A 25,093-nucleotide genomic window follows, 5' to 3' on the forward strand; every position below is an offset into this window, starting at 1 on the left:
ATGCCGCAGATGTAGCGAATACATATAAAACTGGAAACGAGCCTCACCGCTACGACAAAGCACTGCCACATTGGTGAAGGGAAATTTTGATGAGAGTTTGTTTTCTGAATCAGATAATTAAAATATTAGAATGTAGAGTGTATGGTGGCCACTGCCGTAACAGTATCCAGCCTGTCGGTCACTTGTCCCTTTACCACTACAAGCTAAAGGTACCCCTCACCAGTTCTGTGAGCAGTAACTGCATCAGTTAACTATCCTAAATATTTTGTTGCCTATTGTCCACCTTCTCCATATTTTCCACTTCGGCCGTCCATTTACAAACCCTCTTCCTTTTTTCCAGTCTTTTAATTACCAGCTGGTGGACTATTCAAATTATTTTGTTATATCATTTCATTCTTTCACAAGACTGGTCCACTTTCCTATCGCATTTGTTTTGTTGCAGTTATTTGAATAAGACATGTCCACATCCTGGAACTTTGTAGTCATTTTCACTATTTTCATTTACACCTAGAGAAACAAGCAAAGTCTCCTCTAACAATATACAGGCATCTGTAAACAACTCCTTCTGATCAGTCCACGAATCCATGTAGAAAGTAAACTGTAATTTGTTGAAAATGGTTGAAGAGTTCTCTTGCGTTGATCAGAATGAAATTAGAATTTTGAGTGTTGTTCTTGTAGACGGAGGATAACTGAGAGAGCTGGGGGAGATCTAGGGCGGTCGGGGTTCGGGAAGCTCGGCCGATCCTCGAAATTAAAAAAAAAAAAATGAGACATTATAGCACGTTAACTTAGCCTCAGAATGCCGAAACTCCCACTTCCAAGGACTTCAATTTTAAAAATTTCCGGGCAGGGGATGTCCCCGAGCCCTACTACAGGGAACAGCCTTCGTTGGTCCGTATCTCGAATCCCTTTCTGTCAGACACTCTATCCGCCCCAGTGGACGGTCTTGAAAACTGATTTTAGACCATTGTATTCTACTGAAAACACAAAGGGTAAAGTCGAATCAAGAAACCAATTCACCTCTTGTGAACAAAATGTTTCTCGGTGATTTGAATTGCGCGCCACTTGCTCCGAGCTAGTTAAAATAGACTCCATGACGTCAGGTCTATTTTGAGTTTATCCCGACTTTCTGACCAGTAAGAAACCTCGTATTAAAATTCTTAAATCTGTTTGGCTGATCAGTAAAGGTTTATTTCCTCTCTTCTAATTTTTTTTGTTGTTGTTGTTTTTTTGTCATAGCTGTCAACAAAGTAAGGGATATTTACCTCTACAAACTGGTCAATATTCACGAACTTTTATTGTCTTTATTCGCGATCGATGATGCGACATCCTCAGGTTGTTTTACTTCTTTGAAAAATTGTGTTATCACGAAAGCTGAATAAGTACCCTGCGAAACAGAGATTCCCTTTTTTTAAGTAGAAAGAGATGAGAATCTCAGTCCTGCAGGGTACAGAAGAAAGGACTCTCCCCTCGGAAATCGAAAGTGCTAGCTTAGTACATATTTCGGGATTTACGCATTTTTCCTAGTATAGTTTATGTTTTGCGCCTTCTTACTATTTTTCTTTTTTGTGTGTGTGTGCTCTTGGGTCCTGGGAATGAATGTAAAAATGTGTTGCCCCCAGGGCTCCGCGTTTATTATGTTAACGCCTGGCATTTTTTGCCATTTTGAATACGATGTCACGGAATCCTTCATATTTACTCGCTTCGATAACAAATTTCCTACGAAGCTATCGCTCTGAACTTCTTCAGAGTGGAAAGCTGGAAAAAATTGCAATCACACCAAGGCAATTCAGCAACATGTCCAGCATGTATACCAGTGGAATAGATCGCGACTTTGATGAAGAGCGATCTGGAATCCGTGTAGTTGACCTGAGAAGCGACACTGTAACCAGACCCAGCAAGGCAATGAGAGAAGCGATGGCTGCTGCAGAAGTGGGTGATGATGTTTATGGAGATGACCCAACAGTGAATGGTTAGAATTTGAACCTATAACACACAATATGCTGTTTTATTTTCTGACGCTGTGTATTTTTGAATGTGTGTTTCTAATTTTGTCTAAGATGCATGGGCAAAATTGTAGGACAAGATGGAGTGGCGATTCCATTCAAATGTGAAGCGGTGATAATTTAGATTTCAATAGGTGGAGGGGTATATTCCTACACCAAATTAACTGAAGGCAGCAGACCCTTCAAAGGCATTTGAGTGTAGCATCCCATTAGGCTAGGAATTAGCAGAGTTGCCATGGGTCTTTAAGAAGTGCTTACCAGCGGGTCATGCGAGGCAATATGCAAGCCATTTTGGTTTGCCTAAATAACAGTCTGGTAAGCCTAAATAGCTCACCCCCCCTCCAAAAATAACGTTAACTTACAGTTAGCCTTAGAGCCAGGAGGGATTACTTGCTCAGTCGCATAGCTCATATTGTCAGCAAACTGGTTAGCCTATATAACGCTCCTACTAGCCTAACTAATCTAGAACTCCGTTTAGTCCAAATAGCACTTTGGTCAGCCTACATTAGCTCAATTAGGGTTATCCTTTTTTTGGTGGGGAGGTGGGGGGGGGGGGGGGGGGTTAGGGATCCTAACTCACCTGGCTTGCATGCCTCGCTGGCCGGCTTGCATATTAGCAACAGTCCTTCTTACCCGGTTTCTCTGGGAAATATTAAAGGTTAAAAGGACTGAAAGGAGTAAAGCAACTTCCATATTTTATATTTTTTTTAACTTTGTCTCCTCTCCTCGCTCTCTTTAGTTTAGTTGGGATCAAAGCCATACAAGGTATCCCTAATGGTGTATCTTGTGAGATACAATATTTGAAATCAGTGTTTCAGATAAGAAAGGGGTCTGAATCAACATATTGATAACTGAACTTCTGATGATTTGGTGAAGCTCAAATCTATTAACCACTTGGAATTCCTTATCAATTGACTTCTTGCCCTAAAAATATTATCTCCCTAAAGCCTTATCCAGAGAATAATTTTTTGAGGTCCTTGAATTCAAATCCCGTTTTATTTTTCTCACCAGTCTTACAGGAAAAGGCAGCAGAATTAACTGGTAAAGATGCTGCCCTCTTTGTACCAAGTGGAACAATGGGAAATTTAGCATCAGGTATCATGAATGTTCACCCCTAAGTTTTCCCGTGTTCAGGTAATATATCAAACACGAAAGACCATGTTTGACCACATTTCCAAATACCAAGAAGAGAGTTGAAAATACAATGTACAGCGGAGTATTTTTGTTGAGCTTCAAGGTGTTTGAAAATGTGGTCAAACACTGTCTAGAGTGTTTGATATATCTTCTCAATCAAAACCAAAACTAAGAACAAAACAGAGAAATAAAATTGTAAAAATCTATCCAAACAACATCACAGTCATGATTTCCTTTGTTTAAACTTGTTGAATTATTGCTCAGTTTGAGAAATTGATTTGAAATAGTTGCTATTGTTTGTTAACAAGCCACTCATATAAGCAAAGTTTTCCTTGATCTTTCAGTGATGGCACACTGTCCTGGTCGAGGTGATGAGATACTTGTTGGTGACTTGGCACATATCGTAATGTGGGAGCAGGGTGGAGTTGCACAAGTGGCTGGTGTACACTCACGACAAGTGCACACCAATCTTGATGGGACTCTGGATTTGTTAGACATTGAAAACAAAATCCGTTCAAGTGGTGACGCCCATGTGCCCACTAGTCGCTTGATATGTGTTGAACAAACTCATAATGGAACAGGAGGCAGAGTATTACCACTAGAATACTTAAGAAAGGTAATGTTGGTTAAAATTCGTTCTGTTTTATTTCATGTCTCTTCTATCCTTCTCCATATATCTACTGTGCATCTGTTTCAGTGTTAGAGGTTTGCATTGGAATTTTGATGTACTGGTAAATTTTTATAATCTAATATAATCTTCCAACCTATTTTGTCTCACATTATTGCTGCAGAAGGGCTTTATATGTTGTGTTCTAAGAAATAATAATAATAATAATAATAATAATAATAATAATAAAATAAGTAAATAATTAAAATAATAAATAGATAAAAAGTAAAATCAAATTATTAAGTTAAGAAAAAAAACATACATTTACATGTAAAAAGAAAAGTCTTTAGCTTAGATTTAAATGTCACCAACGACCTACAATCTCTTATATTATATTATCTGGTAGTGAGTTCCATAAAACTGGAGCAATATATGAAAATGCTTCGTGTCTGTACATCCTAAGATTACATTTAGGAGTAACAAGTGTGGATTTATTGGAGGAGCATAGTGATCTAGCAGGAACATATGATTGTAATAGTTCATTTAAATAAGGAGGGGCAATACCATTTAATAGATTTAAAGGTCAAAAGCAAAATTTTGAAATCTAGTCTCTTATGCAGCCACTGTTAGCCAGTGTAACTCTTGAAGCACAGGCATGATGTGTTCATGCTTCTGAGTTCCAGTGAGGAGCCACGTGGCTGCGTTCTGGACATACTGCAGTCTCTGAATCTGGTCTTTAAGAAGGCCTGACAAAAGGGAATTACAATAATCCGGCTTAGAGGTTACAAATGCATGGATAAGGAGAGCAGAGCCATTTGACTGTGGTGTAACTAAAAACGTCACATGTAGGCCTGCATGGTTTCTGCCGTTAAGCTGATACCCTGTAGTTTGCCATACATATATGTTTTTTGCTAGTTTGGTTTGCTTTTGCTCGATACATTTAAAAATTTAATTTTGTCTGGCTCACCAGAGGGTGGTGTCGCTTTCCTTCAAACATCAATAATGAAATTCAAGCCTAATTATCTCAAAAAAATGCATGGCCACCCCCATTTTTCATTGTGGATTCCAATAGTCCTTGCAAAGATCTACTTGTTTCCGCGTAGTCCTAATCTGGTGCAAAAACCTTTGTATTTAGTAGGCACTGTCCGTAAGTTCTGTCACATGCTACTTTCATCAATTGCAGATCATTCATCATTGATCTGATGAGATAATTTATGCCTGACAAAAGTCTGTGGGCAGTTATCTGATTAGCTAAGACTAACAAAAGAATCCTCACATGTCCAGCCATGCCTTCAGGAGAGGAGGGCGGGCTCCTTTCCTACTAATTGAGCCAACCATGTTTGTAACACAAGGCCAATTTAAGATAATAATATGGACATGATTCATCTCTCTCTCATATACACTGTAATCACACAAGCTCAAATTACCGAATGAATTAAGAAATAAATGAATTTTCGGTTTCAAAATGTGCAGTTGGAATTTGGAATTCTTTGAACACCTCTTTTAGTGAAAAAAATCTGTGAAAAAAATTACTGTAAGAAGTTAGGTGTCCCAAATTGATGGGTACATGGTAAAGGTGTCCAATTTTAGTGATCACTTTGAAAAGTTTGAATTGAACAGTTCTATGAAAGTCAATCAATTACATAACAAAATAGCTCTGTAGCTCCAGAACCAATTAGAATTGAGGATTTTGTTGAATGTTTAATATTGTCCGATAGTAGAACAAACCTATTTTATAAAATTAATTTGTTTTAAGGTGAAAGAGCTTGCCACAAAACATGGACTTAAGGTGCACATGGATGGAGCTAGACTTTTCAATGCTGCTACAGCTCTTGGTGTTCCTGTTGCACAGATAACCCAACATGTTGATTCAGTCACTTTCTGTCTTTCCAAGGTAATAATTGGCACTGGAGTAAATATAAGCATCTTGAATGTTTTTACCACACCCAATGTTTTTCCCCAGTTACTACAAGGGCTAAGGTATAAGGCTGATTTAGAATAGTACTAATTAATACTTTTTTTTACAGTATTTCAGAAGTCTAAGTAATTATTTTGTATTTATACTATACCTGTTTGCATGCAATATATGCCCTTTATCCCAAATAAAGATGGGCTGCAGGTGGCTGGGGGAGGGAGGCAGGAAGTGGTGCCATTGTCTTCATGGTTAGTGTGTTCATCATCATCATCAGTTCTCAAAGCGCCAGTAGGCACATAAGGTCGTGGGTTTCTGTAACATAACGCTTTTTTATGGGACAGGGTCGTTAGCCCTGTGCCTAACCCCCAACCTGGAGGACCAGGGAATCACTCTTTGTCTGGTCTCTACCATATATGCCCTTTATCCCAAATAAAGATGGGCTGAAGGTGGCTGGGGGAGGGAAGTAGAAAGTGGTGCCATTGTCAGAATCAGATCAGAACACAAGTTGAACATACGATAGTGTGTGTCACAGTGATTTTAAAATGGAGCATAATTGAAGGGGTGAGTGCAAAACCATGCTAAGTGACGATTTGGGTGAAAAAAAAAATTTCGCGAAAGGGCTTGAATTTTTGCATGTGGTCTTCAATGTAATAGAAAAACGCGGCCCTGTATTTTTGTCGCTGGTTTTTGCTTCGTTTTCGAGTTATAACGTATGCAAAAATACTTGGCTTTTCCTAGCCATGTCTTTAGGAGTTTATTTGTTGAACAGCAAACAGGCAGACTGTTTATAGTGTATGAAGTCAAAATCAAATCTCACAGCATATATGGAGCGGAAATCTGGGAACAGATTGTTTACGTCGGTTATTGTGACGTGAGCACAACACGTGAATCGATCGAGAGTCAAACGAAATTCATCGAACAAAAAAGAGATGTGCCGCATTAGAGCTCTGTCAACTAATATCTTAAGCATTGTTTTAAAGTACCTTGTATGCCTGCCTGGTGGTTGAGAGGCATCATAAAGTCTCGATAAACCCGTAAGTCATCAGCACGTTTTAAAGAATCAAAATGTGTTCTGAAACTTCGAAGGCAGCTGATATACCGTAATCGTGTTATCGGCGTTCGAAGTCAGATCGAGCCAGGCAGCAAAGTCCAAGAGCAGTTCTTGCCCAAGAAAAATACCCTCTGGTGAGTCGTGGCCCATTTGCCAAGCGTTGCTAGCGTCAAAGTTTGGAAAGCGAGAACTGGTTTTAGAGTGATAAAATTTGTCTTGTATCGACCGCATGTTTTCCCGCGCACGAGGTGTAAAGACCCTTCCCGGCATGCATTGCGATCACGTTCTGCGGACGTTTCTCGAACTGGTAACTAGCTTGTTTAAACATAAGAATGGCCAACAAGTAGCGATCGATTGTAACATAGATCTGTGATGCAGGTTGCGTTGATTTTATTTCAAATCGGCATGATTTGTCGTGTTTTGAGCTTCTGTGATCAGCGGACAAGCAGATGTATGGAGACCCGTACTTGCGGAGATGGGTTAATCTGTTAATCTGTCAGCCCTATTTATAGCGCGTTTTCACGTGAAATCAACATCATTGAGCTTATAAGTTGCGTGAAATTACCATTTTGCTATTTCCTAAGTGAAACTAACATCCTTGCCGTCAAGCGTTAACGTGAAATCAACATTTTAACCTATTTAGACCTGAAATTAACATCATTGAGCTTATGCGCTTCGTGAAATTGACATTTTGCTGGTTTCTAAGTGAAACCAACATGCTTGCCGTCACGCGTTAACGTGAAATCAACATTTTAACCTATTTAGACCTGAAATCAACATCATTGAGCTTATGCGTTGCGTGAAATTGACATTTTGCTCGTTTCTAAGAGAAATCAACCTCCTTGCTAGCGCTGTCACGCGTTGACGTGAAATCAACATTTAAACCTTTTTTGATCTAAAATCAACATTTTTGAGGTTATACGTTGCGTGAAATTGACATTTTGCTGCTTTCTAAGTGAAATCAAAGTCCTTGCGGACGCGGCGGGCCGATCCTTTGTTATGATAAACCGAGGCGAGACTTCGACTTATAACAAAGGCTTGGCTTGGCTATTATAACAAAGGATCGGCTCTGTTTATCATAACAAAGGCCCGGCTTCGTTTATTTGAAGACCTCGGCGGGAAAAGGGCGGTAGGTATTTTAATCAAAAGTGAACTTTGTCGAAAACGCTCCAAATTTCGCATGCAGTTTTGTTTAGGTATGTTTAACAATGTCCTGTAGTTTTTCTGCTAAGCTTCGCTTCGTTTTCGAGATATTGCGTATGCAGAAAAACCACTCGGTTTTCCTAGCGGCGTCTTTATAAACGAAGCAAAAACCAGCGACAAAAATACAGGACCACGTTTTTCTATTACATTGAAGACCACATGCAAAAATTCAAGCCCTTTCGCGAAATTTTTTTTTTTTCACCCAAATCGTCACTTAGCATGGTTTTGCACTCACTCCTTCAATTGTAAACTAACACCTAGAGAACTCCCTCTGAGCAATCACAAATAACACTGAGATTCCAGTGAACCAATGCAAACATGGAGTGAATAAATGAAGCCAGGTGCAAAGTATAGGAAAATGGGAGCAGGCACATAGTGATTGTAGTGGACTTTTTTTGATTAGTTGAGAAAGAGGGGTGAACTTTTTTAAAAAAAAATTATCAATATGCGTATCATTGCAGCACCAATTTAGGCAAATTCAAAACACTGTTGACCTAAATGCAAAATTGGTGTGTAGCCTTTCATTGTGCCACAGAATAAAAAAACATTACAAAACAAATTCATGCACTACAGCTTAGTAGTTCTTTCCTGACTGTCAAAAATTAATTATTAAATATTAACTATTAATTGTCATTTCCTTGTAGGGTCTTGGTGCCCCAGTAGGTTCAATAATTACTGGACAGAGTGATTTCATATCAAGGTAAATGGTTTCTAGACAGAGAAAATCAAGGATTAAGAAGCTTCAGTGTGAAGAGACTGTTATGAAAACAATTAAAACGTTCTCTGGCTGAAAGATTTGGGTTAAAATAAGCTTTTGACTGCCAACTGACAGCCTTTGGCAAATGATCAAAAAGACCTGAATGAATGAATATGTACAGTAAAAAGTGGGAAAAATACAGAATAAAAATGGTGACAGTAACTGTTAACAGACTGTCCTTGTTAATAGGTTTGTTTGTCAAAAAACGTGATACTGCACATTTTAAAATTAGACCCCTTCCCTTGTTCATAAATGTAATGTGTAGAGTAGGTGGACAACACAAAGAGGGCTGTTGTGTTAGTTTGTTGTAACAGTAATAGTATAATTGATAATTTGTCATATAATAAATGAAATAATTAACATTTAGTTTGCAATGATCTTTAACTAATCTAGACTGTTGTGAGCAGCTTTTTATTGTGCCAGTTGCGATTCTTGCGTACATTTACATGATGATTTTTTCCTTAAAGATTACTGTTATGCTCATCCATTTCAAACAGGTGTTGGGGTCACAGGAAGGTTCTTGGAGGTGGTATGCGACAGGTTGGTGTGTTAGCTGCAGCAGGGATTTATGCATTAGACCATATAGCACCAAAACTTCAAGTGGACCATGCTAATGCACAGATTTTGGCAAAAGGTCAGCAGTATTTTCGTCATCATTTTATTCAACTTTACCAATTGTCTGAACCCCTTGTTGTGTTTTTGGGCAAATCAATGGCTTAAATAATCAGTCACTCCATAAGCCATATTGAAAGTGCCCAGAACAAAACGTTTTTCTTTTGACCAATTTATTTAACCATTGTGTGGAGCTTAATAAAGACAAACCGAAGCAAAAGCACAATAACATAGGTCTGCAGAGCGTGCATAGGAATGTAACTACTCTCCGTGCGAATTGCGGACCTGTAATGCTGACCTGAAATGGTCAAACGACTAACATTTCAGGCTGTTGTCGCCTTTGACATTAAAAAGGAAAGTCACGATACATGTGGTACTGTCCTTCTAAACAGGAATTCACGATATGAAAGATCTTGGCTTGGACGTCGATCTAAAAAGCGTTGAAACCAACATGGTGTACTTCAATGTCAATCATCGTACAGTTTCAGCCAATGAGCTCGTCAAACGAATGCTTGACGTCACAGACAGCGCGCCACTGGAAACACGAGTAGCAGTGAGAATTCTTACAGCTAGAAAAGATCGAATAAGACTGGTCCTTCATCATCAAGTGTGTCAGGACGATGTTCATAAGACGTTGGGAAAGATCAAATACATCTTAACCTCAAGTCAAGTTTAACACAGGTCCCCAAGCTCCCAAGGAGCCGTGTACATTTTAAATGTTTGCTACACTCAGTCGCGAAAAGTAAAGGAAAAGTGAAATTTATGTAAACAGGGTAGCCCATTCAGCTCAAAGGCTGGTATCCATAGGGACCATGTATAAATAACATCAGGTCAAATCAGCATAAGTATAAGAGTTTGTATGGAAATGTAACGATCTTTTATAACAATTCGAAATATGGAAGAGACATTCGATGATAACGATTTACTTCGGCCTTTAGTGTGCTACTTGTGTTTTCCACGACGTTTTGAGGCTGTTTCAAAGCGATTCCAGCGAGTTTTAGTTTCACCGTTTTCCTCACTCTATATATATGTCTGGATTTATGAAAACAGTGTTAAAGAGATCAAGCGGTTTTTATTTTTTTTATTATTATTTTTAATTTTTGTTTTGTTTTGTTTTGTTTTTGCTTTCCCTATGGCAGCAGCTTGTAAATCTTACCTAGCATAAAACGTAGAGAACTTCATGCGGCATGTTTCATTTATTTATCTAATTTTTTTTTTTTTCATTATTTATCGCTTCCCCCCCCCCCCCCCGCTTCTCCCCCTCCGTCTTTTTCATTTTCATTAGTTGTGGAGTTAAAGGGAATCGGGACGGCAACCACGGTGAGAACATCGCAAAGAAAAACTTTTACAGTGGATAATTCCAAAGGGGGGTACTCACTGGGAAGTGTCTCTAGCTGTCCTCTTTGAGAGGTCTCTGCCTTGAAGAGAGTTAGTTATAGCAAGAGAGGATGGAAAATAAGTAATGGTAATAGGACTGAGTGGAGTTCAATTCGATCTGTTATCATAAGAGTGATAACAAAATCGGACGACCGCACAGCGGGAGTCCGATTTGTTTATCGCGAGTATGATTACAGACCGAATTGGACGACACGAAGTTTTATTACCAATTAATCATAAAAATTACAATTTCCGTGAAAAGACGAATAGCTAAGTTATGAAAGAAAAGGAAAATTTGCATTAAAATACCTACAAAGGAGACGTAAACATTCTAAGGCCACCGCGCCTCCTACCGGAGGCGCCAAAAACACAAAAGCAAGCGCACGCACTCACGCACGTGACTACAACTTTGAATGTGATTGGTTGATTTAAACTACAACTTTGAATGTGGTTGGCGTATTAAACTGTCCGATAAAAAACTGTCCTATTACAACTTGGCTAATGAATTAGTGGAAAATAGGGGTTTTTTAAACCAATCACAATCGAGGAAATTGTAAGTTTTATGATTAGAGAGTTAATGCCCCGTTAGTGCGTTATTCCCAAAGTAATTCCTCAAGTTATCTTTAAACAAGTTACCCAGTTCTCCCGCGGATAAAGCTACCACGTGCGTTGCGTGGATGTTTTCGTGGAGGATGAACACGCGTGTTAAGTCGCTTGGACTGTCCACGTGAGCAACATTCGTGCCATAGGATTGGCTATTTCCAGACCATCCTGGAATTTTAAAATAGCCTTTGAGGGGTTACCTTGGAAATGTGGCCAATATGGGGGATTAAGAAGGAATCCATCAGAAGTACGAGTAACAAGTGGACAAAAATTTTTGTACCGAGATTATTTGTATCACAGTGCAAACTTGTGCGACTGTTTTAAATATCTTCTCAAAAGAAATCATCTCTAACAGCACCAAATGTCGAAAACAAATGTTGAAGTTCATATGAAACACTTGAAAGTACTGGTGAAATGAAACTGGTGATGGAATTTTACATGTGTTTGCGCACAATTTCTCTGAACTTTGAAATTGTTTTTCTCGAGTTCCTATGGGAAATTGCTTCTGGTGTTATTCAGGCGATTATATAAATATCTTTGGCTTTTAGAAAATGCAAAAGGATTTTAATACACTTAACATTATTCTGGCACAAGATCTTTTTGTCCCGGCACTAAAAAGTGAAATTGCCCGATTTCCTACCGGATTTCGTCTTAATTCTTTTAACCATCATCCTCTGTGAGACCGGTGAGAAAGCCATATCTTTCTAAGGGAGGGTCCACTTGGTAGTGGTGTCCGCTTTGAGGGAGTTGACTGTAATGAGCAGTATAATGGCTCTGCGCGTGCATAATAAATCGCGATCAGGAACGTGGTACGTTTCGTAGCCATCCTCTGTGAAACAGACTGAAAGGTGAGGGCTATCTATTTTTATCAGTAAAGAATGTGAAGCACGTATGGTAAATTTAGACGAACATTCTATTTAAACAAGTCTATGTTGAATTTGTTCTAACTGATTTTAAAATTTGAAATTTATTAGATTATACGAAGTGGTTTGAAGCTTTGTTGATAAATCTAATGTAGCTGTTGTGTGAACATGAATCTTTTTGCAGTCCTTTCATTCCACAGGACGCTTTTCTTCTGGATGCCATTAAAGGCCCCGTCCACACGGTAAAAGATGATTTTCAGTCCGCACTGCGCACTCCCCTGGAAGTCCTGGAAAGAATCGAGAGCTCTGGCTAAGGACAGGAGCAAGTGGAAGAAGAGTAGTGCGGCATTATGCGCAACAGAGCGCGAAGAAGATAGGTGAGGTGAGGTAACTGTGCACTCTCAGGCCTGGCCTGGCGCACTCTCGAGAGTTTGTTTGCGTTTTTTGTTTTGTTTCATGTAAGACATCACAAGATGTAAACATTTCGCAACAACTTACATGAAGTAAATTCAAAGTTTCAAAACAACCGCCATTATGTATGCACCGGAAGCGGTCGAAGCTTTATGCTTCGTGCTTTCTCGTATGACTTGATGAGAAAACTTCGCAGCTGTAAAAATCAATGAAGCTGTCGGAAAAAGAATTTGAAAGGCCTCAAAGATAAGGTATGTGGTTCGTAACGAACAACATCGATTTGTATTCCATCTAGTGAGATTTATAATGTTTATAAACATTACGGTGCTGAGACTGCGCAATACGAACAGGAAATCATCTTCAAGGCTACCGTCCGCACCAATTCGTAATGAAAACGGAGCTCTTCAAACCGGAGGAATTTGAGCTTTGCGTTTTCGTGTGGACGGAAAACATTTTGAAAACGGAGCTTTTCAAGAAAGATGCCGTCACGATAATCATGAGATTTCCCAGTTCGAGTTTTCCTCAAGCACAAATCCAAAATGTGTCAAGAGTGCTCAATGTCTAATTCTTCTTACGAATCATTATCAAGCAGACAGGTGCTAAGAATGCATAAACTCATCAACCAGGGCATATTGTCGTGATGTAAGACTAAATTCTCCAAAGTAACCCTTCATCAATGCACGCTGGTCGCTTTGAAGAATTGTAAATATACTACAAGACTGGGACTGAGTCATCTGGGTATTAGCTAGTATTAGCACAACCTGAACTCAGAGTGAATAGCTAGTTATCTAGGGCCATCCCCATAGAATGCTTTGTTTTCCATCCCCCTGGTCGCTCGGTCAGTTATTAAAAAACAAAAATAGAACAAAAGCGGACAGTTGACAAGTAACAAAGAACGTTGCATTACAGCTTCAATCTCGTACCTTGAATCTTTCTTCCTCGCTGCGCATGCTGACTTGACGAAACGAGCGCTAATTGCGATCGCTGGTCAAGGGGAACGAAGACGCTGGGCACGAGGTAGCCTCCATCAGATATCGTTATGCACATGCGTGGATCAATACCGGTTTCCAGCGACGTTTCCAGCGTTGTACGGAAATCGGTCAGATTTTTCAGAATGACTCGGAATCCCAGGAAAGGGGTCTTTAAGGGGTTAAAATCCAAAGCATAGAACATAATTGTTTCAGCTTTCTATTTCTCTGAGACGTGTTATTCGCCCAGAGGTATACGAAACACATAAGACGAATTTTAAAAGCAGCCGTAACAGATTGATCTGTCTGGACTAACGCAGTTTAGAAACGTATTCAGTACATAAATGCGAAACACCCAAAGCACACGAAATTATGGGCCAAAAGAAACAACTTTACTAAAACAATTTTCTTTAGCAATAAGGAGTAGAAAATGGTTGCGAAATAGATCTTTGACGCACTTCAAATTTAGACGTTTTAAACATCTGAGCTGTGTCAATGCTGGGTACAAAACAACGATTTAAAGCCAAATTGTTTGGAGTGACACTAGAAGCTCCATTCCGTCAGGAATACGTGAATTGAAGACTCCGAGGTCAGTAAATAAAAGCAATGAAAAAATTACCTTTATTTTCCATTTTCAATAGCTTACCTTACGCGTGCGACAATTCAGTAAAATTAGCTGCTCTTTAACGACCATACTTAGATACTACAAGACTTGTTTTCTACCAAAAAAAAGAAAATTGCGAAACGAGTCGTCAGTTTAAAGAAGCACACATTTCAAGCGTTTTCATTCAATCACCAGCTCGGTAAACGCGACTCTGTCAGCGGTGTACATTTCTGATGCAGTTTACGCGTCTATCACACGTTGGAACAAGAACAAAGCTATGATGCCAAGGATGGATGGGGTGTACACAGACGAGGATCCATTCCCTCCATTTGTGTCCTCTATAAAGGTGTACTCCATTCCACCTCTTGCTTGTGGGCTGTGTTGAACAAAGTTGCCGTCGGCAGGCACATCAGCAGTTCCGTAAGCCCAAACAATGTTCATCTTTCCCGGCTACACAAAGGAATAAAACTTTTGTTAGTTACCCAGTTCCTCGAGTTTCTTTCTGCTTTCTGCTACTGATGCATGCGGAAAAGCGTCATTGAAAATGAAAAATACAAAAAGAGAGAACCTCTAGAATCAGTGTATACATGTTAGTTGCAATTGTGAGTTAATTTGTCGACCCCTGCAAGGCCTCCCAAGCTCGGTCTGTTCCAGGCTCCCGGTTAGTTGGGACGAGAGAGCGAGGGATAAAACGAGAGGAGAATAAGGAAAGCTGCTGTTCGAAGCTTCATTTGTAAATTGAACTAAAATGATTGGTTGAAAAATGCTGAAAATCCTCACATCTTTTCTCTCACTGCTAATACTGGCTCTAAGACGCACCTGAAGGGAATCATGGTAGTTGTATTGATCATCTTGGACTGGAAATACAACTACCGTGCTTCCCTGCAGGAGCGTCTCAGACAGGAAATTTGCCATTGACATACAGTGTAGTTCTGTTGTTAATTTTCTGCTGCTAAATCAAAAGCCACTCATAAGGTAGCTCTTCTTTTGAAATAAAAAAAATAAAACCACCACTTCACCGTTATTTCGACGTCTTCGCTTTCATCTCCGGTGTTTCTCTTACGGTGGAATGTCAACAATGTGTAACCGTCACGTTGTTCGTACTTCGTTAAATTGACGTTCTGAATTGTATCCTTTGGTGGTCTCGTTGTTCCTCGAGTCAAATAATCCTGAAGAAGATGGGAATGAAAATAATAGGAATGAGAATTATGGTAGTTCAACTTTCTCTTGTATCTTGCTAAGGTCGTGGTTCACACAACCTCTCAATTTACCCTAATTTCTCCTTGATCCCTTTAAGTTTTGATTGCTTCACTGCATTTTCTGTGTTCCTCGTAATTGCCCATAGCGATGTTTTGGCTTTGGATTTAGTGACTCTCAATTGAAAACTGCTCTAGCCTGAGAGAGCGTCAGAGTCAGAGTCAAGACAATCGCTATGAAGATAATGTCTTCCTTTTTTTCGGGACGTTAGTCAGGGCTAACAAACCGGACGATTATGCTTGGCGGCAAGCCAACATGGTTCATACTGATGTCAACTGAAACCTTTTCTTCTTGACTTACAATTTGTGTATGCACGCCAATATTCCAGTTTTATTCTGTAGTCTCAAGTATTCAAGAACTTGAGACAACAAAACTCAAGTACTGTTAGTAAAGTCACTTCAAGGGCCGTGGGGGGGGGGGGGGGGTACTCCCTTATATGGGCTATCAGGTATGAGCGGCCCCAAAGGGTAGGGTTTTTAAGCCATTTTGGTCATAAATAGGGTATCAAGTTTGGTCATTTTGGTCTTAAATAGGGTATGGTTTTAGCACTCTAGTCTTAAATCGGGTATGTTTCTTAGAAGAAGCTACTTTTTCATCATTATCAATAAGACCGTCAACAAAAGTCCTTCATAATTTATGTTTAGGGCAACTGTACCAGCCACAAGGGTCATAAACAGGGTATCGAATTTTTGGCCAGGTCATAAATAGGGTGGTAAAAATCGCAGATTTTGGTCATAAATAGGGTAAGGGTTTTGGAAAGTGGGCCGCACACCCCTACCCAACTTTTCTGGGAGTACCCTTCCCCCCCGGGTTCAAGGGCTTCTTACTTAAATCAATTTTCTCACCGAAAACTCTCCTGTGCTGTCTCCAACAATCACATCATAGCCATTCATGCCGCCCCTCTGAGTGGACACACCAAATGCGACCCAACCAGTGGTTTGCACCACCACCGTAAAATAAAACATTTCTTTTGAGCTGTCATAAGCCCAATACAGCCTGTATTTGTTATTTATCTCCACAATGGTGTATTTTTCATCAATGAACATGTACTCCATTCCTCCCCTCGTTGTGGTGCTGTGTCGCATGAAGACCCCAGTAGTCGTATTGATATCCTTAGTATAATGGTAAGCCCACACTAGGTACATCTTACCTGGCTTTGAATTTAAAAAAAAAAAAAGAAAAAACATCAGTACTGGTCAGAACGAAAGGAGTTCTCAAAACTTTGAACAATTCTTGCCCTGCGTCTATAAAAGTATCTATTATCACACTTTACATTAGGGAAGAAGATATCCCAAAGACACCACCAGCTCCTGAATTTCTTACTTAGGAGATTTGAGATTAACTGCCACATCGAGAGAAACCCTCCGCAATTTCTTGGCGTTTTTGGTCTTTAATTCTCTATTTCCAATTCCCTATAATTCACTCCACTTGCCCCCCAAATTTTCCATAAGCTATTGTTATAAATGCCCTTGAAAGGTCTGCATATTCCCAAGAGCATTTTACGACAATAGTTTGAGCATAATTTGGGGGCAAACAGAGTGAATCATGGGGAATCGGAAAATATACAATAGGCCCTTCGCACGACCCGGTCACATGGGACAAAACCAGAACCCTTCCCCTCCACAGAACTTATAGACCCTTTTCATAAACGACAACCAAGTTAAAATTAATGGTGTTTCCAACAGGTTGTATTGTTGCTATGGTAACCTGATATATAAAAAGACCCCAACAATGATTGCTTTTAGTGTGATATCAGTATTACAGGATCATTTTACAAAGAGTGCTAGCATTGATCCATCAAAGTGATAGAAGGAGCTGGAAACAATTGTCAGCCACCTTAATTTGTTTCTTTAACGGTTCGGTTCACTTCTATCGCAAGATGTGTCTCAGCGTTTCTAGCATGCCTGCGAAAATTGGATCTCACACATTTTTCGTGAAGAAGCTTGATTTCCTGCGAATTTTACGGAATGTTTTTTTCCGCTACCATGCGTGCGTTATGAAATTTGTGGTGAAAAATAGTAATTCGTTGTGCGGTAAATATGCTGCGTCACATAGCCAATATGGCAGATGGATGCCGCGTGCAATATTCATTCATTACAAGCGATATTGATATTAACGTCTAAATGTTCATGCGATATTAGTGATATTACGATGTATCCGGTGCATTGTTAGTAACAACCAAGATTTGCTTCCAAATTTTAACATGCTCTAACATGCCACATAGAATAATCAGAATAATCTAAACTTAATTTTTCGTATTGACGTCAAGTGAGGCTCAAGTGCGCTGCTAAATCGGTTTTTATTCGCACTTCAAAGGGCACGATAAACACACGTACCACGCTAATAACACTCGAGATAGTTCCATGCCAGGCATCCAATATAATGCGGTTGCTACGTACTCACGTAATGATTTACTGCAAGTCATTTGCGGTCTGTTAGTCGTTTTTCAGACGGTTATTTTAGAGTCGCTGTCAATCATCTTTGACCGTTTAAGGGAGTCACATACACGCAGGAACAACAAATGCTGCCGGTGCTTGCACGAAAAACCGAACCACGGCTGGGAGTGCCCAATTAAAGTGAAAATATAATTAATTAATTACAAGAATAAATTTCTCGGTAGCTTGCATTTGAATGGCCACATTCGAAGGTTTAAGGTTCGAACGCACGTAGTTTTAAACACTCCTTAAAACTGAAATATTGTTTGTATTGAAGTGTATATTTGAAGATCTCGGTCACGCTTGTAAAAGAGAATCAACCTGAAATCGGGCGTTCGTTATTTTCTCTTTTTTCCTCGTTTGACCAAGAAAGGAAAGCGCCTTATCGCAGGTTATGGAAAACTTGCGCAAGCCACCTTGCGCGACAAACATTCGCGGGGAAACGAAACGATCTGAGAGCGCGAAATTACAAGCTACGCCAGAATTCTTTTCTTAGAGTCATAGCACTAAAAGATTATAACGGACATCCTTCACACTTTCAAAGGCCATCGATGATTTAGAGACAAATTTTAATGAGGTGGGAATGAGTAACCTCGTAGATAATTAATGATAGCAGCAGCCGGCCGGTCGCCCATTCCCCCTTGAACACAAGGCCTTCTTTGAGTCGAGATCACCGCAACAGTTCAGTGTAATTTGTGTATCGCTACTTATGGAAAAAAAGCCCCTTTTCAGTGTAAACTATATGATGTATTAGTTTAGTGACATTTAATACCATAATTTCCACATCTGTGACGGTGTCACCAGTTTTTCTCTGCCTGTGAAACACCAGGTTTGTGTATCCGTCCATTTCCGAAGCTGAAGTCAGCATGATATTTTGCATATTCTCTGCATCTGGCATCGGCATGGCTCGCATTCTCGTGAAATAATCCTGTACGAATAGAAGACAGCAAAAAGCTAAGAAAGCTATTTATTTTTTAAACTGATTGCCATAAACATTAAAGTTTGTGCATAGTGTAAAGTTTAAAAACCGCAAACGAAAACAACCAATATATACGAACTAAAAGGTATGCTCTTTTTCCCTCTTAGTTGTTAGCTATATATTATGACTCCAATTCGATCGATTCTCCTTCTTTTCCGTTCACAAATGACTACTAAGACGAAGGGTAAATGTGTTCTTTGCAGCTTTTTACTTCGTTCTCCAGACTCAAAAGTCCTCATGGTCCGTGCGTAAGTTGAGCAAACTAGCTTGCCAGCTAGCGACTTCCGTGTCCGCGCGCTTTTCCCATCCAGTTTCTCTCGCTAAACAGTGCGTTCCTTAACCAGTACAGTCCCGAAAAAGTTAAGTTAACCTACCTTAGAGTATGACTCGTTCATGTGCATGCCTCCAACGCTCCCAATGATCACGTCATAGCCATTCATCTGTCCGAAGGATTTTGACACGCCAAATGCAACCCAGCCGGTCGCGTTCACAGTGACGTTGAACATAAAGGTGTCCTTTAACATGTCGTATTTCCACAGCACGTTGTAAGCCCCATTGTTTAGCGACACCATTTGATACTCATTCATTTCAGCCGCTTTGGACTCCGACAGAAACACCGCCACAACCAACAACGTTAGACCGAGGACCTTCATGCTGACTCACCACTGGATCGCCGAGAACATGAATGGCGTAAGGATGTTGTGTTAGAGCTTTTCAGTCTTGTTTTCCTCCTTCAAAGGAGGGCTATTAAACCCGCTCAACCAATCAGATGGATTTCAGGCCTGTCAGTTATTAATCACACAGGTGAACCTTGTAATTATGTTTTAAAAAACGTTCACCGCATATTATGCATGATGTATAAATATCTACCCGGTCGATAATATCAGTATCAGCCCGCCTTATAGTAACTCTAAGTTAGGACAGTTCCTCGAGAGGCCTCACTTATCTATTGATAAAAGATGGTGTTGGCAACTCGTTCATGTTCTGACAAGTAAGTGATGTTGGTAGTTTAACTTGTTGGGATAGCGTGCACGTTTCTGTTACTTCATTTTCACAAGCAATATAATTTGATTGTTCATGGCTAATGTGCCGTTCAACTCATCAACATAACAGTTAGTCGAGTCACAAAATAAAATTTACGATCAGTCACAAAATAAAATTTTTCGATCACTGAAATAGATCGCTAACAGAATGCGTTTCGCGCATAATGTCTCAGTCTTCAGTTCAACTCCTGGAGTTTCGATGCCAATTTCAGTTTTAAAGGGAATGGCTTCAGTCCTTACTCTATATTCAGCTATACCAACAAACAAATAAAGTATTGGACCGTAGTATGACATTGTATTTCTAACTGCGCTTTTTTAAAAACACGCGAACTCTAAATAGCGATTGCGTTGCTTAGCTTCCGTCAATCATAATTACGACGCAAAACTCGAACCCTGATTGTGTAAAAAAGACGAAAAATGGGTCAAGATCCACAGACGTGACCTTTTAAACCCGTCGAGGCAAACAGCTTTTCCTGATCGGCAGCGAAACACGAAATCATTGGTTGAGCAGAAATCGCGCGTCATTCACTGCTTTTGAAATATGCCGACCGACAAATTTATCAATTTCGGGGCTTAACCAATACGATGATTATTGATCAGTAAGTGTTTTTGAGTGATAAATTTCTGTTGTGAATGGGGTGTTCGCATGCCTCTGCATGACTCTGAAAGTTGATAGTCAGGTGTCACTACTCGGGGACTGGGGTGGGCGCGAGTGCCAAAAAACAAACGCAAAAGATTTCTCCACAATGAGGCGATATCCAAAAAAACCTAACAGAGTGGACTTACAGAGTGATAAGGAAAACGAGATCGGCTTCTTCACCGTTCCTTGACGATTTCCTTCGTTATCTTTAGCGCATACTTAAATTATTTTGATCTAAATAACAATGTGGCCGAAGTATTCATTGAAATGCTTTTTATTCCGAAACAATATACTGGTTTCGATATATTAAAATTCAGCTTGGCAGTGAGGCCTAGAGGACACAAACAAAGGCACTTGAATGGCCATGTTTATTCATTTCTTTTGTTTGTGTCATTTAGCCCTCACTATTAAGTTGAATTTTAATATATCAGAAGGGGCCTATTTATATTACCATTCTTAAGAATGTCGTGGAAAATTTGAATGCTTCATTTACGAAGTGCTTTTTATCCAAGTAAAGAAACCTAAACTGAACACTCAGTCTGACTCAATCAAAGCAAAACTATTTGGTACTTAATTAACACTCTCCACATTCCACATTGTAGAGTTTTTAATCACATGCAACGAGACTTTCACACGCATTCTTAATATAGAAAAAAACTCGCAAGAATCTGACTTTTAGTCTTATAAAACAAAATGATGAACCAAGTCAACGAAACGTGTTATCGCTAATTTTTGTTCTTTACTGTTTTTTCCAAAGCCTCCGTTATTGGAATTTTCTTAGTGGGTGCCTTTATTGTTCTAGTTGGGTCACATGACTTATAACGTAATCATGTTGGTATGAAGGTTACGTAATTATGCCATGTCAGTTAGGTGTTGTCATTCGAAGGCATCTCCGTTTTTCATCACTGAACACTTCAGATCACTTCAATCTTGACAATACCGCGAGTTTGTATTGTTTGCTTTATGTAATAAGCGGGTGTGATGAAAAACATTTTGACCTACTTCGTATTTTCGTCTGAGGGATTTTTCCTTTTTAGAAATCGTACTTCCGAGAATCCGATATGTTTTGTTGTTGTGATTTGTTATAGCACGTCCTTAGATATTCGACATCCCAGGGGCACCCAACGGATCGTTTCGGTAAATTATCTGTTCGGAAGGCCTTTAATCCCCTCTGATTTTCTTGAGAGAATTGGCACCTCGAACTTTCGTGATATGAGAAATTTAATGTCTGTTGTTTTCGGACTGTTGAAAATGTCGTTTTGGGTACCGAAAAAAGGTCAGCTATCATTTTCGGAAAGGCGATAAGACCTAAGGTTTTCGGGAAATGGACAAAAAAGCCCTAATAAATTCGAGAATACTCAAGTTCCCCTAGAATATCCGAACAGATAAAAATTTTTTAGTGCAACCTAAAATTAACCTACAGAGCTTTAAAAGTACTCCAGATAGCCTAAAACAGCGTCTAACAGCATTCGAGAGAAAACGGTCGTTGGGTGCCCCTGACATCCTACATCTGAGATGCAATATTCGACATCCGGATCTTGTCTCAGGTCAGCGACAAAATAGTTTTTCATTCCTAAATTTATTTCATTGACAGAGAACGCCGGAAAGTTCTCTTCTGTGTCCTCTCGTTGTAAACAATATTCTATACCGATCGTAGCATTTTCATTCGTAAATAAATACTGATTTGTCCAGTGCAACACAGAACGCCAATGCTAAAAATAAGATAGTCGCCTGCCGCTTTCCCCCAACAGAAAGCTTGCCAGGGGTTAGGGGTTCTCAAGGAAACAAGGGATATGTCATAAGGAAAAGAAAACAAACAATATTTACTTGACGTTCCATAGACCAAGCGTTGTCTAGTTGAAATGCTTGTAACTGCTGTTTGTTATCTTTTCCTTCTAAAATTGAAATGGCCGCAGAACAAGAATATTTACAAGGGATATTGTTTGCATCAATTTTAGGGAACATCTCTACAATTAACGGGAACTTTAGGGTAAGGGTTCCCTCAATTTCAAGCCCGCTCGTTCCCCATCCCCCGGGGCATTTGACTTTTGGGGGGGGAGGAGGAGGGGAACGCCACACTGGGGCTGGCTTATTACTGTACAAACGCCACCGTAGAACCTCGACGGAAGAGACCCATGGGACAAGGTCAAAATTTATTTCATAATTAATAATGGAAGCAAGAATTGTCAACATTAAAATCATCGTAATTAATGACTGTAACCATGTCATGGTTTTTGGAAGCGAAGCACCTCCGAAAAGGAACAAACTCAACAAGTAATGCAACACTGAACTGGGTGATCCTCACAATTTGTACTTTTTTTACATTCCATCGTAATCACCCACACTTTCTTTTCTTTAAAACATAAATTTACGTTATTTTCTGACTTCCTGAGAAAATATTGCTGAAGAAAGACGTAGTGGTACGGCAGAAATCAGGGTTTTGCCCTGCAACAGTGGAATCTTTGTTTACAATAATATATTAGATTTGTAATACGACGCGGGCTTACTGAAAATTATTATGAATATTTTACAAAGAATGTTCCAAGCTCATTAGCGCTTTTACCACTCAGAAATTTTGCAGTTTAGGAAAGGCAATTTCTCCTCAAATTCTAGACCCGAAGAGCCAAAAAAGTTCGCCAATAACTAAGTTTCAAAAGCTCTAAAAATGTTTGGAGTCAATTCGTATCAAGCACCATACCTATTCAGCGCAAAGTTGTGTTACAGTTAGCCTGGGAGCAGGCTCACCTTCAAGTCACACGCGCGAGCGGCGAAGAGCAAAGCGATCCGCTCGCGGCTATGCCGCGCGCGCTTGTGCTCCAACCTGAGCCTGCTGGCAAGCTATGTGGCAGAAAAAACCGCATGTAAGAAACTAGTGGTTTAAGAACCTGCTGGCAGAAATTTGCTATTTTAATACCCGAAAATAACCTGTTTAGCCAAGCAAGATCAAGCAGTTCTTGTATGTGGGTTACCGTTAAATTATGATAAACATTTTAACCAAAGAGTGTCAATTTGAGATTGCATATTTGTATTTCAAGAAAGTACATTACACAGTTTTGAATAAATACTACATGTTCAAGGACCAAACCCAAGTGAATTTATTTTTTCTGGTAATCAACAACTGTGTCTCCTTCAAAGAAATTAAGAACCTAATTAAGAACCTACTGAACCTAAATTGCCCATAACTACCCCAAAATACAAGAACTTATTTTGCCAGACTTCAAAAAATGTAGGTTCTTCGTACACGCTCTTTTTTTTAATGTCAAACAATGACGTCAGTGACGATCGCTCTTATAATACTCTCCGGGAATGATTAGTGGTATGAAGGATCTACACAGCGGTGGATGGAGGATTTTTCAGGATCGAGAGGGCACGTTCCCAATATGTTGCAATTTGACACTTGGAGCGTAATTGAAAACCGCTTCACTAGAAGTACTATCAATACACCTTATTCCACAATGGCCGTCATTTAAGTATTCTTTTGTTTACTTGCAAATTAGCCCTTGTGGCCTCGTTCTTAAACTCGAAATTAAAAAGAATATTTTCCCTTGAACGAGGCAACAAGGGCTCATTTTCAAGTAAACAAAAGAATACTAAAATGACGGCCATTTTGGAATAAGGTGTATGCCACAAAGTAGAAATTACAATGAGGTAGCTGTCCAGAGAGTTTGCCTTTATTTCTGCCGTAATATACTGAACCTTTTTAATTCTCTTTTTGTTTCTCCAAAAGGGTTGTGGCTAGCCACCTATTGCAACCACCCCCCTCCCTCCCTCTCCAAAATCCGCCCCGGCTAAATGTAAATTTTTGAATTAACACCAAACCGACAATGTACATGGAAATACAAAGCATGGCTTGCTTTACAGCAGCTGACTGTAACTATAACTATTTCTGTAAAATAACGAATCTAGGAGAAATACTTCAGTGAAACGAAGTCGATTGTGGTTCGCTCTAAGGTAAGGGTAGCCTGCGAACAAGCTGCGCGAGAGCCGAAAAAAAAAGAATTTGGCGTGTGAGGCAAGTGGGGTGGGGCCATGCCACGATCGCTTTACTCGCTAAATTCGGTTTTTCACGCTCGTTGGCTCGCTTTACTCGCTGGATTATTTTTTCGCCCTCGCCGGGAGCCTGTTCGTAGGCTAAGGTAAGGGTGTCAGATTCCCAGTGGCTCACACCCCAACCAAAACATCACAGGGTTCGCAAACCTGCCTCAAGTCAACCTTTCATAAAAGAATTATTTGCATTCTGATTGAGCTTGTTCTCAAATTGGCTAAAATTGTATGGTTGGTGGATTAACCATTGAAGAATCAAAGACAAAACAGGGGAAAAACAGAGGCTTCCTTTAGTCTTGAATTAAAATAAACTAAAATTAACCCTTTAATACCCAATGTCAAAATATAAATTGTCCTTTTGAGTACATAGATGGTTCTCAAGGCAGCAGTGGAAAAAAGTTGTTAAGATGTCAAGCAACTTATTCTGGGTGATCATATCCTGAATCCTCATAACCTCTCCAATGATGAACTTTTGATAATACAAGGAGAAAATTTATTGTGATTACTATTGGGGCTCAAGGGGTTAAAAGTTGTGTTTCATTTAGCTGTTTCCATGACAGGGCCCAGTTGTTGGATAATTTAAC

General features: G+C 39.7%; 2 protein-coding genes across 2 annotated transcripts; one reads left to right on the forward strand and one right to left on the reverse strand.

Annotated features, from left to right (window-relative positions):
• Positions 1–1,303: 1,303 nt before the first annotated feature.
• LOC110063368 (uncharacterized) lies at positions 1,304–10,466 on the forward strand. Its single transcript, XM_089290334.1, has 7 exons — positions 1,304–1,972; positions 3,018–3,101; positions 3,485–3,756; positions 5,504–5,641; positions 8,561–8,616; positions 9,171–9,307; positions 9,678–10,466. Exons 1-7 carry the CDS (start codon positions 1,675–1,677, stop codon positions 9,959–9,961), a joined length of 1,269 nt encoding a protein of 422 aa, XP_089146460.1. The 5' UTR covers positions 1,304–1,674; the 3' UTR covers positions 9,962–10,466.
• Positions 10,467–14,105: 3,639 nt separating this feature from the next.
• LOC110063370 (uncharacterized) lies at positions 14,106–19,478 on the reverse strand. The gene is made up of 5 exons (XM_020770343.2): positions 19,157–19,478; positions 18,576–18,731; positions 16,214–16,522; positions 15,131–15,280; positions 14,106–14,561 (listed from the first exon to the last, which is right to left on the reverse strand). Exons 1-5 carry the CDS (start codon positions 19,433–19,435, stop codon positions 14,352–14,354), a joined length of 1,104 nt encoding a protein of 367 aa, XP_020626002.2. The 5' UTR covers positions 19,436–19,478; the 3' UTR covers positions 14,106–14,351.
• Between the last annotated feature and the right edge of the window lie 5,615 nt (positions 19,479–25,093).

Source organism: Orbicella faveolata, unplaced genomic scaffold, assembly GCF_042242905.1.
Source record: "Orbicella faveolata isolate gen_17 unplaced genomic scaffold, um_ofav_v1 contig_2, whole genome shotgun sequence".
Lineage (NCBI taxonomy): Eukaryota > Metazoa > Cnidaria > Anthozoa > Scleractinia > Merulinidae > Orbicella > Orbicella faveolata.